Source organism: Rosa rugosa, chromosome 7 (genome assembly GCF_958449725.1).
Source record: "Rosa rugosa chromosome 7, drRosRugo1.1, whole genome shotgun sequence".
Classification (NCBI taxonomy): domain Eukaryota; kingdom Viridiplantae; phylum Streptophyta; class Magnoliopsida; order Rosales; family Rosaceae; genus Rosa; species Rosa rugosa.
Genome location: NC_084826.1, coordinates 43,650 through 56,717, shown reverse-complemented (window position 1 = coordinate 56,717; position 13,068 = coordinate 43,650). Strand labels below are relative to the sequence as shown.

The window sequence follows — 13,068 nt, the reverse complement described above, 5'->3', positions numbered from 1 at the left end:
CGAGTTGGCATGCCTGCGCAATTCAGAAGAACAATTGAAAAGAGTCCCTCAGCCCTTATTAAGCTGAGACAATTTTGGGGAAAACAAATATAGACATGAATTTTGTTATCGTAATTACATTATTTACAAATGGGCTTCATAAAAAGAAAAAAGACGATAAAGTACCTTACACCTTTTTTGTTTTTTTTTTTGGGAAGTAAACCTTGCATCTTTTATACAACTTACGAGAATCATAAAGAAATATTAGAAAGTATCTTTTATGTTTATGATCCTCTAGAGTTGGTTATGAAAATCTTTCTGAATTACATTTCTATTTCTCGTGCTTGAAGATTTCATGCTATTAGTTAGTTTTTGCTGGGCTTCTTGTCTCCCTTGTACTTGAAAAAACAAAAAACAGAAGAAAGAAAGAAAAAGAAAATAACCAGCAGTAGATCAAGTCACACATTGACTTGAAAAAAGAATCAAAGATGCACATGGACCAAAGTAAAAATGACGAAGTACATTACGCCAGGTCCACAGCACCAAAACATAAAACCAAGTTCTTTTTTGGAACACATAAACAAAAACAAAGTTCGAAAATTGGAAGGCGCTACCCATCTTCAATATTCTCTCTGCTCATAAACGCTTCGACTCTGTTCGATCTCTGATTCAGTAGTTCAAACTCCTCCAAGCTGTATGGTTTGCTCCCAGAAACTACACGGCGACGGCGTGCTTCGTTTTCGAAATCCCAACGCCATCACTTAAATCTCAACGTTTCCTGTTTCTGTCAAAGATTCAATTTTCGAGCAAAGGAAAGCTGTTCTTTTGTAAATTTCAGGAAGTTCATACCTTTACATTTGCTTTTCAAGTGCTCAAGGGTGCGAGAAAGGTGGACTCTACTAGCCCGTGCTGTGGTTAGGGTTTTGTGTTCGTAGTTGATTTGGGGATTTATAGAATCTACTATACGAGTGAAACTTTTGGGCTTCGGATGACTATTCGGCTAATGGGTTGTGGTATCAATTTAGGGTTTCCATCGCGAGTCATGTAAATCTGTTGGATTCGAAGCGTTTCTACTTGCTTTTAATGATTTGGTACTCAGGACGATGGTTTAGAGGCTTGACTATATCTGGGCGTGACTATTAGGGTTCACTCATAGCATAGCATAGCATATAGAAAGGCCTGAAATTTCGTCGATTGGAGAAGATTGTTATGTGAATTACGGGGTCTGTTGGTGAATTGAGGTGAGACAAAGTAGAGGGAAATGTTTTACTCGCAGTTTATATTGGCAAAGAAAGGCCCACTTGGGACGATATGGATAGCGGCACATTTGGAGCGCAAGCTTCGCAAGAATCAGGTTGCCGACACCGATATTGGCGTCTCTGTAGGTCAGTTTCCATATTTTACTTTATATGATCTATGTTTTTATTTATAATGGGTTTATTCGAGAAATAAAGGAAATTAAAGCAGCACAGTTAAGGTTATTTAGTACCCTTTCCGCCGAATGTACTGATAGCAACTCATTAGAGAACATATAACACAGAGAAAATATACCATGAAAGTTTGAGAAGCTTGTCAATCCGCTCGATTAGAGAAAATTTTGTATGTCCTAATTTTCGAGAAGGAAACAAGCTCTATTGCATGGGCACTCCACCATGGATGGTTGTTCTATAAACCTTATATCCTCTCCATCCAAACCACCCAAAAGATAGCAAACTACAATTTAAAAAGTTGCTGACATTATGATCGTGTTCAAGACTACATTGTATGATTTCTCCATTTAATTATAATTCTAATGTTGTGAACGTAAAACATTTATTCTAAACACATAAAGGGTAAGCGTACGATCCCATTTATTGTGTAAAATACTAAAATGTTATTGCTATCATTTCTTCCAAGAGGGATGCAACTTCTTGTGGATTATGGTGTCTTGTAGGTATAATTGTTCCAAAGTAACTTATAGGAAACGGGACTCGAGAAAGGAAAAAAAAAAAAAATTGGGTGAAAGATATTAAAATGTCATCTACATCATTTAGTCCAAGAGGGATGCAACTTCTTTTAGATTGTGGTGTTCTATCTTTACCCCTGTTTACTTCAGGAATATAGTGTTATACTTTATCTTTTCCAATATCAATTATTTTGCTGTTTATGTTAATGTTTTTATGTCAGTGTCATGTATCTGCTCGTCTTACTTCCATACTTTATCTTGTTGTACAGATTCTATTCTTTTTCCAGAAGTTCCGATTGCTCTTCGGTTGTCCAGTCATCTTCTGCTTGGTGTAGTGAGGATATATTCTAGAAAGGTGAATTACCTTTTTGATGACTGCAGTGAGGCTTTGCTCAAGATAAAGCAAGCTTTTCGCTCCACCGCAGTCGATTTACCTCCTGAAGAATCTACTGCACCGTATCATTCTATCACTTTGCCTGAGACTTTTGATCTTGATGATTTTGAGCTACCAGATAACGACATTTTTCAGGGGTTAGTAAGTTCAAGCATTTCTATATAAGACTGAAGATTTGGTGTTGAGTCTGGAGATGAACATTTGTGTTTGTGATATTAACATTCAGTTATCTTGCAGTAACTATGTTGATCATCATGTCAGTACGAGGGAACAGATTACTCTCCAAGATGCAATGGAGGGTGTGGTTTACTCAACATCGCAGTTTGGATTGGACGGTTAGTACTCATCAGTTTATTGTGATGACTTGATGATACACTCAATTAATGTTTAAGGTTAGGTTTATAACTCATTGATGTTTATGGACAATGGCTAACTTATTATTCAATATTTCCTGGTTTACTTTCAGAGCGATTTGGTGATGGTGATACTTCTCAAATTGGTCTAGATTTTGATGAGGTATTTTTTTTGTACCTGCTTTGTATGAAAATCAAGTTGATAAAACATTAGTTATAATCGGCTAAAAAAGTCTGAACGTGCACCAAGTTGCTAGTGTCTTTACTGAATTTTCTCTTATGTATCTCCTTGTTAGCAAGTCAACACACATTCATATATAAATGATTCTTTTTTCAGCTGTTAACTTTTGCTTATGCAAGAATCTAGTGCATAAATATTATCTTATATATCTCAATGTCACTTAGAAATTCTTATTGTCGTATGATGAAAAACAGGACTTGTTCTTAGGCAAGGCTGCAGCTCAAGGGAATGATGGAATTTCCGGGTAACTTATATTTATCTCTGGTGTCAAGCATCTCTCGTGCATTGTTTGATAGCACAAAGAGATTTTTAGAAGTTCTATTTATAACATGTTAACTTCTGTAATGGACTTTTAAGCCCTGTATATCTGTTGCATCTATTGTCCAGTAAACAGAGCTCTTATTTTCACCCATATTCTATGTGATCACCATATCATTCAACAAAAAATATAGAAAATTCATACCTGTGTTCTTTTGGATAAGGTAATTAAAACTTTCAGCTTTTCTCCCCATGTCCCTATTGGTTAAATGCATGGAGAGTGTAGATCATGTTTTTGTACAGTGTGAAGTTGCTTTTTGTTTGTGGAAGATGGTGTTTCTGGAGGGGGGTTTAAGTTGGGAGATCCCAGTAGGGAGTACTGCTCTATTAACTGCAAGGCATCTTGGCTTTGCCAAAGGGAAGAAGGTTAAAGTTCTTGAAGATTGTATTGTGCTAGTTGTTGTTTGGGAACATTGGATGGAAAGAAGTAGAAGGATTTATGAAGATTATAGAGGTGCAGGGATGGGAGCTTTGGAACAGAGTAAAGTTTTTTCGCAGCTTTATGGGCTTCTGCTCCCTCAGAAATTAAAAGATATAACATTATATTTTGCTTGACTGGAGGGCAGCTGTACTTTTAGCATAGGGTCTTAAGTGCGTGTTGTCTGCAGTTTCCTATTTTATTTGGTGTTGGGATGGAGGAGCCAGAGTAAAATTTTCTGGCTGCTTTATAAGCTTCTGTTTCCTCAGAATTCAAAAGCTATAGCATTTCTCATATATTACTTGACTGGAGGACAGCTTTTAGCATAGGGTCTTAAGAGTGTCTTGTCTGTAGTTTCCTATGTTTTGGTGTAGAAAAAAAGAAGGAAAAAGAAAGAAAGGGAAAGTACTAATGATTTTGAAATGATGGGGATATGGAAAGATAAGTGTGGAGTCTTATTTTAGATTTTCTTGTTTGGCTAACTTATGTAATATACTAGATTTGTCAGCATATATGAAATTGATCTGCTTGGATGCATCAATTTGTAAATATGAGTTTCATTTTGTTGGTTAACTGAGTGGTTTTGGCCTCATTTAGTGTAGAGGGTTTGGTGAGTTTTGTTTGGTAGTTCATTATGGTCCAGTCCGTCCTATGCTTTCCGCTATTAATAATATTATTCTCCTTCTCAAACAAATTCTGCCTCTTGGATGATATATGTGGCTGTTCTAGAGTTTCAGTGTCTGTATTGACTCTGTAGATTGATTTCTATCTTTGTTTATGGCATTCTGCCCCCTAGTAGACCAGAGGAAAAAAAATAAAAAGAAAAAAGTTTTGATTTCTTTTAGTTTGTATGAGAAGAATTTGTGTTTTGATGTTATTTTGTTTAACTGGAATGCCGTACTGTCATAGATTCTGATTGTATTGTATTTTCTGATTTCTGTTTGTTTTTTTTATTTAAGTATTGTAATCAAGTAAACACCTGGTCCTTAATTTTGTACTCTGCAGTGAAAGTTTGTTTGATGTATAATAAATATTTTCACTTCTTTCTTATCCCTATGGCACTCTTCTCTGTGTTGAAGAGCTTACCTGTTTGGTAGTTTCTTTACTTTTTGTCTCCAAGTAGAACAATCAATTTTTGATATACCCTATTTGTAATCTTTATTTTCAGTGGCGATCCCGAGGCATTGGCCCAGCCAACAACACCCCTGGAAAAGCATGAAGTTTTTGAGGGAGTACCTGGAACTTCAGAAACTGTGCAAATGAATGGGACTGGAAACCAGGTTTATTATATCACCCAAAAATTAATACTTTGGGTTTGCCCTAATTGCTCATCCTTTCTTGTGTGCAAGCTAGGTTTTTTTCTTAATTTTAATTTAATTTTATTTGGTTGTTGTTGGGGTGGGGGGACAATTCATGTATTAATGTGTGATACAATTCCTGCCCTGGTCGTGAACCTTTTTATCCTTTGAACAGAATGAAGTCCTAGCTGCAAATACTGAATTTGTCACATATGCTCAGGCTCCATCAACTCCTGGATTATTTGAAGAGCCAAACTTGTCCAGCGTTCAGGAAGCTATGGCCTGCAATGATCACTTGGATTTGGAAGACCATAGTTTATCAAATTTACGAGTACCGGAAAGCACAGAAAATGCTTGTAGCGAGTTAGGTCCACGTTGTGAGGATGATAATACAATGAATTTGCCTGAGAATGGATACAATTTGGGAGATGTGGAGATGAAACAAATGATTCCACCAGTGCATGAGCAGATTAAACCTGTTTCTCCAGTATTAGAATGTTCAAATGGGACGGTTGGTGCACTGGATTTCCCAAACAGGGTGGAAGATATAAATAATGGTATTGTAATAAACAGTGAACCAACTATGCTCTTCATAGAAAAAAGGGATGAACAATGTGTAGAACCTGGAGGAGTTAGGTTGGATGAAACCGTTGCATCTCCCAGTTGCTCTCAGGTTACCTCCGAGTTGGAGGAGTCTGCTCGTAAGGTTTCTTCAAGTGGTACCTGTGTGCGAGTGCCGGAGGATTATTTGGAGGATCAACAGACATCTCTGAAGTCTGAAATTCAAAATGATATTGCTATTGCTAATGATATGGGAGAAGCATGCACACCTAACATTGTAGATTCTCCCAACCCTGTAGCTCATGAAAAGATGGCATCTGCCCAACACTCTGTGCTCCAGGCATGCAACTCCCATCTGAGTCATCACGGTGTGCTATCTCCTTCAGATAAAAGTGCAGAAATTCCTTGCAACTTATCATCTGAGGTTGTGCGGTTGAAGTCAGTGGACAATGCTATATCTTGCGACAATCAACCAGATGTTTTGGATAGGTCTGCTACTTCTGACTTGCTTGCACCTGAAAAGTTTCTATCTATACCGGACGGGCTCACTGCTGAACCAAGTGATTTACCAATGGAGTCTACACCTGACAAAGAAGTCTTTGGTGGGGATGGTGTTGATGGTGCTGGGACCAAACTCATCTCAGGGAAGAAACGCAGTTCTACAGAAAGTACTGTAACAGTTCAAAGTTTAAATTCAGTTGAGTCATTTGGGGAGGCCCGAGGAAAGCGAACTGCAGATTCCATCCCTGATGATGATGATTTATTGTCTTCTATTTTAGGTATCAACATGTCTCCTTCTGTCCTTTAGAAAATTTCTACATGGAGTTGAAAGTTCATTTGCATCTCTTTTTGCCCTTGAATTTTCACTGGAAAAATGTTGTGTAGCTTTCATGCTTCTAAACTTTTGTTGTTGCTTCAGTTGGGAGAAAATCTTCAGTTTTAAAACTGAAACCGACGCCGCCTGTACCTGAAATGAAAACCGCAAAACGCTCCCGAACTGCTGTTCGTGGCACTGCCTCAAAGAGAAAAGTGCTAATGGATGATACAATGGTTCTGCATGGCGAGTAAGTTGGTCTTCATATACATTATTTATGTTCATATACCGATTAGTTTTTACCAGCATTCATCTCATTGTTTCAGTTAATTTTTTTGCTCTTTTCAACAAAAGTGTTATATATTGAAGGATATTTGATGGTATCTTTTTAAGACGTCGACAATACGGAAAACCTTTACTTCTAAATAATCAAGTTATTTTGTCGCATAAATTCTTGTTAATACAGTGTTGATCTGTGCATTATCTTGATTCATGCCCTTTAGTTGCCAACGTTCTTGACATGAATGCATTTCCGGTTCATAGGTCATTCCGTTGAATTGTTGTATTCTTTTGCATAGACAAAAGAACAACTTGTCTTGACATAGATGGCAGTGGGTTTGGGTTCTTGGCATTTTGTTCACCATATAGGTAGTATATATGTCTATGTTAGCACTTAGAAGAGTGGGACCTGACTCGGTGATAGTTTATTTTAGAGTATCCTCCCCGTTAAGGCAATGCTAATCTCGGAGCGATATAGATGTTTCATGCTCTTTGGTTGTCAAACATCTCGACATAGATGGTAATGGTTGGCTTTTTGGATAACTATCTTATTCAACAATTTTTATTTTATTTTATTTTTTCTGGTTTTGACATTTGGCTCACTTTGTAAGTAGTTTTCATGTACATGTTACGCACTTAGCAGAGTGCAACCTGGCTGAGTTAGTTATGTAGTAAATCAAAGCATACTAAGCATGTCAGGCATACATTATTGTATGTATTGTTATAGTATCTCTCTCTTCATAAAAAAATACTAACCACTTGCCTGCCTGTTATATGAAGTACAATACGCCAGCAGTTGACAAATACCGAAGATATACGTCGTGTGCGGAAAAAAGCCCCTTGTACTCGCCCAGAAATTTCAATGATTCAGAGACAAAATTTGGAAGATGAAATTTTCATTGAACCCATTGTCACAGGTAATTTAATAATGCCAGAGATTTTTTCTATTATAAGAACACATACACTTGCAATACGTAATTGCGGGAGACTGTTAAAGCCTTTTTATGATTACTATACTCAACAAAGCCTTTACTAGCCACCTGAGTTGATTTGATGTTTGCCAGGCATGTCGGGGGAACTGACATTTCTGCACACTGAGAATTTTGATCTGAGTAGAACCAGGTTTTCTGAAGATAATCAAGACAATGCTTCTGACGAGGTACTGAAGGATGTACGGTATTCTGTGAGGTCAAATGTTACTGAAGAATCTGAAATCCTTGGAAGCACTGAGCCTGTAATAGTAAGAGATGATGCAGAAGCACAAGCTGACATTGTTATTGAGACTAAAAACCGGGGGATCCAAGATCATAACCTAAGATCTCAGGATACTGATGCTCAAGGGCAGGGGATTACCGACCCGGAAGAATCGAAGCATGAACCCTTGGCGGAGGTGAGTGAAATGGAAATTGATGTAAACAATGCAGAAGTTACCTATCCTGTTTCAGGAGATATATACAATATGCCATCTGAAGATAACATCCAGCCAAGGCTCCTGAATAAAATTGATGAGGAAGATGCTTCTCTGCAGATGGGTGCATTATGCATGTCCCCAGATGAAAAGTTGGACAGTCGACCTATTGAGGTGGATGCGTCGATAGTGGATGCAAGTATTCAGAAAGGAGTTGACGCTATTGGATTTGTTGAGCATAATGTCGAAATCAGAGCAGATGTTCAGACGGGTTTTTCTGAACTTACTGACATAAATTCTACACTTGCAACCGTATCTCTTGAAACTGGCGACAACAAAAACCTGAGTTCTTCAAATGATCAATCTATGGAAGAAATGGGACATGAGCTGCATATTTTGAATGAAAATGAGGTCCTGGATGCAAGCTTTGGTTGTGATGACAAGGACACCAAGTCTAGTTGTATGCTTGGTGGAGAAGACAACATTGGTTCTACAATTTCGTTGGAACTTGATGTGGATGCAAAGTATATTTCCTTCAGTGATAAGGAAAACCTAGAACATGAGGAGGCTGATCCACGGAGTGGAACTGAGGCAGAAGTCACTGCAGACCACCCTGCTGGAAATCGTGGAGTAAGTTGTAAACAATATTTCACATGATTTCTAAATTTTAATTTGAGTTTACTCTATTTGTTGTGCGACTTCATTAACTGTGGTATAATGTTTCCTGAATGATCCGTTCCCCTACCTACCAAGTCGTTGTTTATTTGTTTAATGCCCTTGGCTGACAGACAAACTTTCTGGGCCATTTTTTATGCTACTGATATTTCTGATAGCCATAGTCTATTCTTTGACTGCACAGGGAATTTACTCGATCTTATCAACTAATATGAAATATTTTTTTTGTAAATATGTATACTTTCTAACAATATCTGAAAATAAAATATGAAGTGACCTATTTATTGTGTTCCATTGTCTTGATATGATTTTGCCTGGACTATAGGAAATATATTTGCTGTAAACATTCTATTCTAAAATTAGTTCATTTTATTTATATGCTCCAACATTGCATTAGGAAACTCTGTTTCCTTATTAGTTTTATATGCGCTTTTAACATCGTGCTTTTGGCTGTGCAGGATTGTGGCGATCTAGTTTTTGGAAATGATACAGGTTCACTTTTTAATCTTCTTCATTGGTTGACACTTCCTCGTTTCTATGCTCTTGTCTGCCTGAATTATACTTCAGTGGAGATACTATATGAACAATGATTGTGCCCGCTGTACTTGGACCTTATAGTTCCTTTGTCAACTCTGTTGAATCAAGTCTTGATGGAAAATAAATGTTGCCAACCACCTTCAGCTATGCTCTTAGCCATAATTGCTATCATGTAGTTTTATATGTGCTTATGTTATTTGAATAACATATATTTTTTTTCTTCTTAGAATTTTTGAATGTAGATGATGAAGAGATAACCGAGGAAGGGGATGACATGCCGTCTGCTGAAGACACTAGTCTTCTTGAAAACAGTGGATGGTCTTCCCGCACCAGGTCTGCATGCTTGAAATAGTCACAGATAAATGCAACTTCTGTTTTTCTGTTTATTGCAAGTCACAATAGTTTGTTTTACATCACTCAGCTGAAGGTGGTACTGAGTTGTGTTTTGAAGCCTAAATGACAGAACACACACACACACACACACACACACACACATTCTATCTCTTTCACTCACTATTTTTAACATATAATTTATATATCATGCATTCATGCACACTTATATATATTTTAAATTTATAATAATAATAATAATAATAATAATAATAATTTATTTATTTTTATAATGACTAATGTATTGGTATTGCTGACAATTCATTTAGTGAAATTGATTTTATCTATTGTTTATGATTTGATATCACTATCCTATTATCAATAACTGAGTTTTGTTTTTCCATAGGGCTGTTGCCAAGTATCTTCAAACTTTATTTGATAAGGAAGCTGTGCATGGGAAAAAAGTTCTCGGCATGGACAACTTATTAAATGGAAAAACTCGCAAGGAAGCTTCAAGGATGTTTTTTGAAACATTGGTAAGTGTTCTAATTAATGTAATCTCTTTTCATCCGTCTTTGTAATTCCTAAATGATAGTTGTAGAGGGATTATTTCAAGATGTACTTGGTAGCTCCATAGTTATACTAGACACTCACAAAATGTTGGGAACTTAAAAATGATGCAGCAGAGAGCAACAGTTGGTGAGAGTATGATTAGGGTGGGTTTGGGAGTGTTGAGAGATTAAGAAAGCAGAATGATTTTAGAAGAAACAGAGATTTTTAAGCTTTAGAAGGGAGAAATAGAATAGGGGAGGTTAGGAGAGAGAACAGAGAATAGGGTAGGAGAAGAGAAACCAAGGCACCGAGCCTTCAATAAATTTCAATTTTAATTCATTCCAATTTGATTTGGGTTTACAATAGGTAGCCATATTTATAGGCTTAAAAACATAACCCATAAGACTCCTAGAACACCAAAAGACTTGACCAAAGAAAATACATGCTATTTTCAGCTCAAATAGCGTGTATTTAGGATTAGCTGAATTTGTTCTTTTTTGTTTTTCTGATAAAAGAAATTAGAATTTTTTTTTTTTATGGTAGTATTTTCTTTTTGATAGGAACGATGTTTGGTTTTCTTTTCCCAGATATGTATTTGGAAAATAATTTCAAACAACTGTTCCGTGGTTCCTGGTTTTAGTTGTCTCATGTCATTTTCAGACGTTGGTTTTGTTGAAACCCATAAAAGAGACTTTGTTTTGTAAATTTTGGTGTTACACGAAAACCCTAAACTTCTATTTCTGTATGTGTGTTTTGTGATCTAAATTGCTCATGGTCGTACTCTCTGTTTTGCAGGTTCTTAAGACAAGGGATTACATCAATGTAGACCAGGCAAAACCCTTTGACAACATTAACATAAAGCCTAGAGTAAAGCTCATGAAATCAGACTTCTGATATCTTACATAGGAAAGGTGGATACTGTTGAATACGCCCTTATAGCTTTAGTCTGATGCTCTACTGAGAACCGAGATTATTCTTTTCCTTCATAGGCCATTTCTAAGAATTCTGTTTCTTGTTTTCTATATAAAAAAATTCGACTCCTTTCCCCTAGGCTAGGAATTATGTTCTCATTAGTTTTTGTAAGTGGTAGTTTGTCAGTGGGGTTGACGTTGATTGTACCAACATTGTTGTAAGGTTGTAATGTGGATCATATCTATATGATGTATATATATATATATATATATATGTATGTAAAGGTGTATCTTTGGCAATCAAAATTGCGAATCTTTGGCAAGTATGGTAAATCTTTATGGTTGCTGCGTTTACTTGTGTCGAGATTTTCCAGACTTGTACAAGTCTGAAACGGCAAAGCAGTTGACTTGTATAAGCACTGATGATTTTAGGGTCGAGACTGTAGACTCAATTGCAATTGAGTTGTGAATCTGTCCCTAGCAAGTACCGTTGTGGTTGTTGATTGCAAGTAAAGTTCGGTCTTGTCAAGATATTCAAAACTCAATACAATCCGATTGTCTGATTCTTTGGGAAAGCACGCTCCTAAATTAGGAACCCTCAATTTTGTATTCAAGGGGTTATAAGTATAGTAATGTACACCCGTTGGGTGATTGCACGGGTAGGTTGCTTAGTAGGTGTTAACGTTAGAAACTGAAGGTTCTAATTAACGTTTAGAGAAAGAGAGAGAGAGAGAGAGAGAGAGAGAGAGAGAGAGAGAGAGAGAGAGAGAGAGAGTAATTGAGACACAAGAAGTATAGTGGATGTAATGGAGTGGATTCCTGGGGGAGTGGTCCCTTTTATAAGGAAGGGAGCCACTCTCCTTTACAAGTTTTCCAATGTGGGATGCTAAAGTCCTATTCTAGTGCATAAAGGCTTATTATGGAGGCAACTTGGCAAGGCCGGGAAGGTGGCTTTCCGGTGAAGTATTGGCCGCTTCCAATTATCATGACGTAGCTTGAACATCGGGCTACGGGATGCATATCGCGGTTGGGTCCCACTAAGAGGGTGCTACTTATGCTTGGTGATGTAGCAAATCCTGCATACTATTGGAGGTATGTACAAGTCCCCAAGAAAGAGGAGCTTCTTGGTTGAGGAGTTATAAATACGATGTCATCAAGCATAAGTGACGTCCAGGTGGCGCCCAGCCCCTACAAGTCCCCGAACTCCTTAAGCAAGAAAAGACTCTTTAACCTGCAAAACAAATATAGGAGCACGCGCACGTAGAATGCTTGTTGTATTTTGGCAACGTATGTGAGTTGCACTGATATGCATTGGCATATACGAATGTACGAGGTATATGATACATAATGATGTATATATGTGAATGGCGCCGAGTATGATCGATTATGACGTATGAACTCAAGATCGCATATGATTGTGTGAGCATATTGAGAATGAGTATATGGATTGCATATGATAAATGCGTGATGCACCCAAGAAGACGTACGAGGTCGAGTTGACGAGGTTAAGGCCGTAATGTGTAAATTGCATGAGTGTCGTGAAGGGAAGAGTTTGTAACTCATGAACGATGAATATGCAAACGTTTGTGTTAGTTTGGTTGTCGCTCGTGTTAATGGAATGCGAAAAGAATTTGATTGTTGCAAACGACAAATGGTAGAAGAATTCAATGTTCTATTAACGTGTACTATTCCAAGGAGATATGAGTGTAAAGCTTGAGAATGCCAGGAAGGCGTGAGCATGAAAGCTCGGGGATGCCGGGAAGGCATAAACGTGAAAGCTCGGGGATGCCATGAGGCATGAGAGTGAAAGCTAGGGGTTGTCGGGAAGGCATGAGTGTGAAAGCTCGGGGATACCATGAGGCATGAGCGTGAAACCTCGGGGTTGCCATGAGGCCGGCATGAACGGGTAACTCAATGTGATGTCATGAGGCATGAGCGTACCGTTGCTAAATGTTGGGCTGTATGTACAAGTCCCCGAAGTCCCTAGTCAAGGAGGGTTTTCTTGCGGGGTTGATACCAAAGTGTGGTTTTGTGCCGTATAACGAGCATAATTAG

The 13,068-nt window shown here is 37.6% G+C and overlaps 1 protein-coding gene across 3 annotated transcripts; it reads left to right on the top strand.

The window, feature by feature from the left end:
• The first annotated feature begins 532 nt into the window (after positions 1–532).
• LOC133722642 (sister chromatid cohesion 1 protein 4) lies at positions 533–11,352 on the top strand. 3 transcript variants are annotated; one of them, XM_062149514.1, is made up of 15 exons: positions 533–1,364; positions 2,194–2,455; positions 2,556–2,653; positions 2,785–2,834; positions 3,107–3,156; positions 4,817–4,928; positions 5,122–6,286; positions 6,427–6,571; positions 7,381–7,517; positions 7,665–7,990; positions 8,129–8,638; positions 9,142–9,175; positions 9,448–9,553; positions 9,957–10,086; positions 10,898–11,352. In XM_062149514.1, the coding sequence occupies exons 1-15, from the start codon at positions 1,241–1,243 to the stop codon at positions 10,994–10,996; spliced, it is 3,348 nt and encodes a 1,115-aa protein (XP_062005498.1). In that variant the 5' UTR covers positions 533–1,240; the 3' UTR covers positions 10,997–11,352. The 3 variants fall into 3 exon arrangements, with proteins under 3 accessions (XP_062005498.1, XP_062005497.1, XP_062005496.1); XM_062149513.1 differs by having other exon boundaries at positions 5,167–6,286; positions 7,665–8,638; XM_062149512.1 differs by having other exon boundaries at positions 7,665–8,638.
• Positions 11,353–13,068: the final 1,716 nt, after the last annotated feature.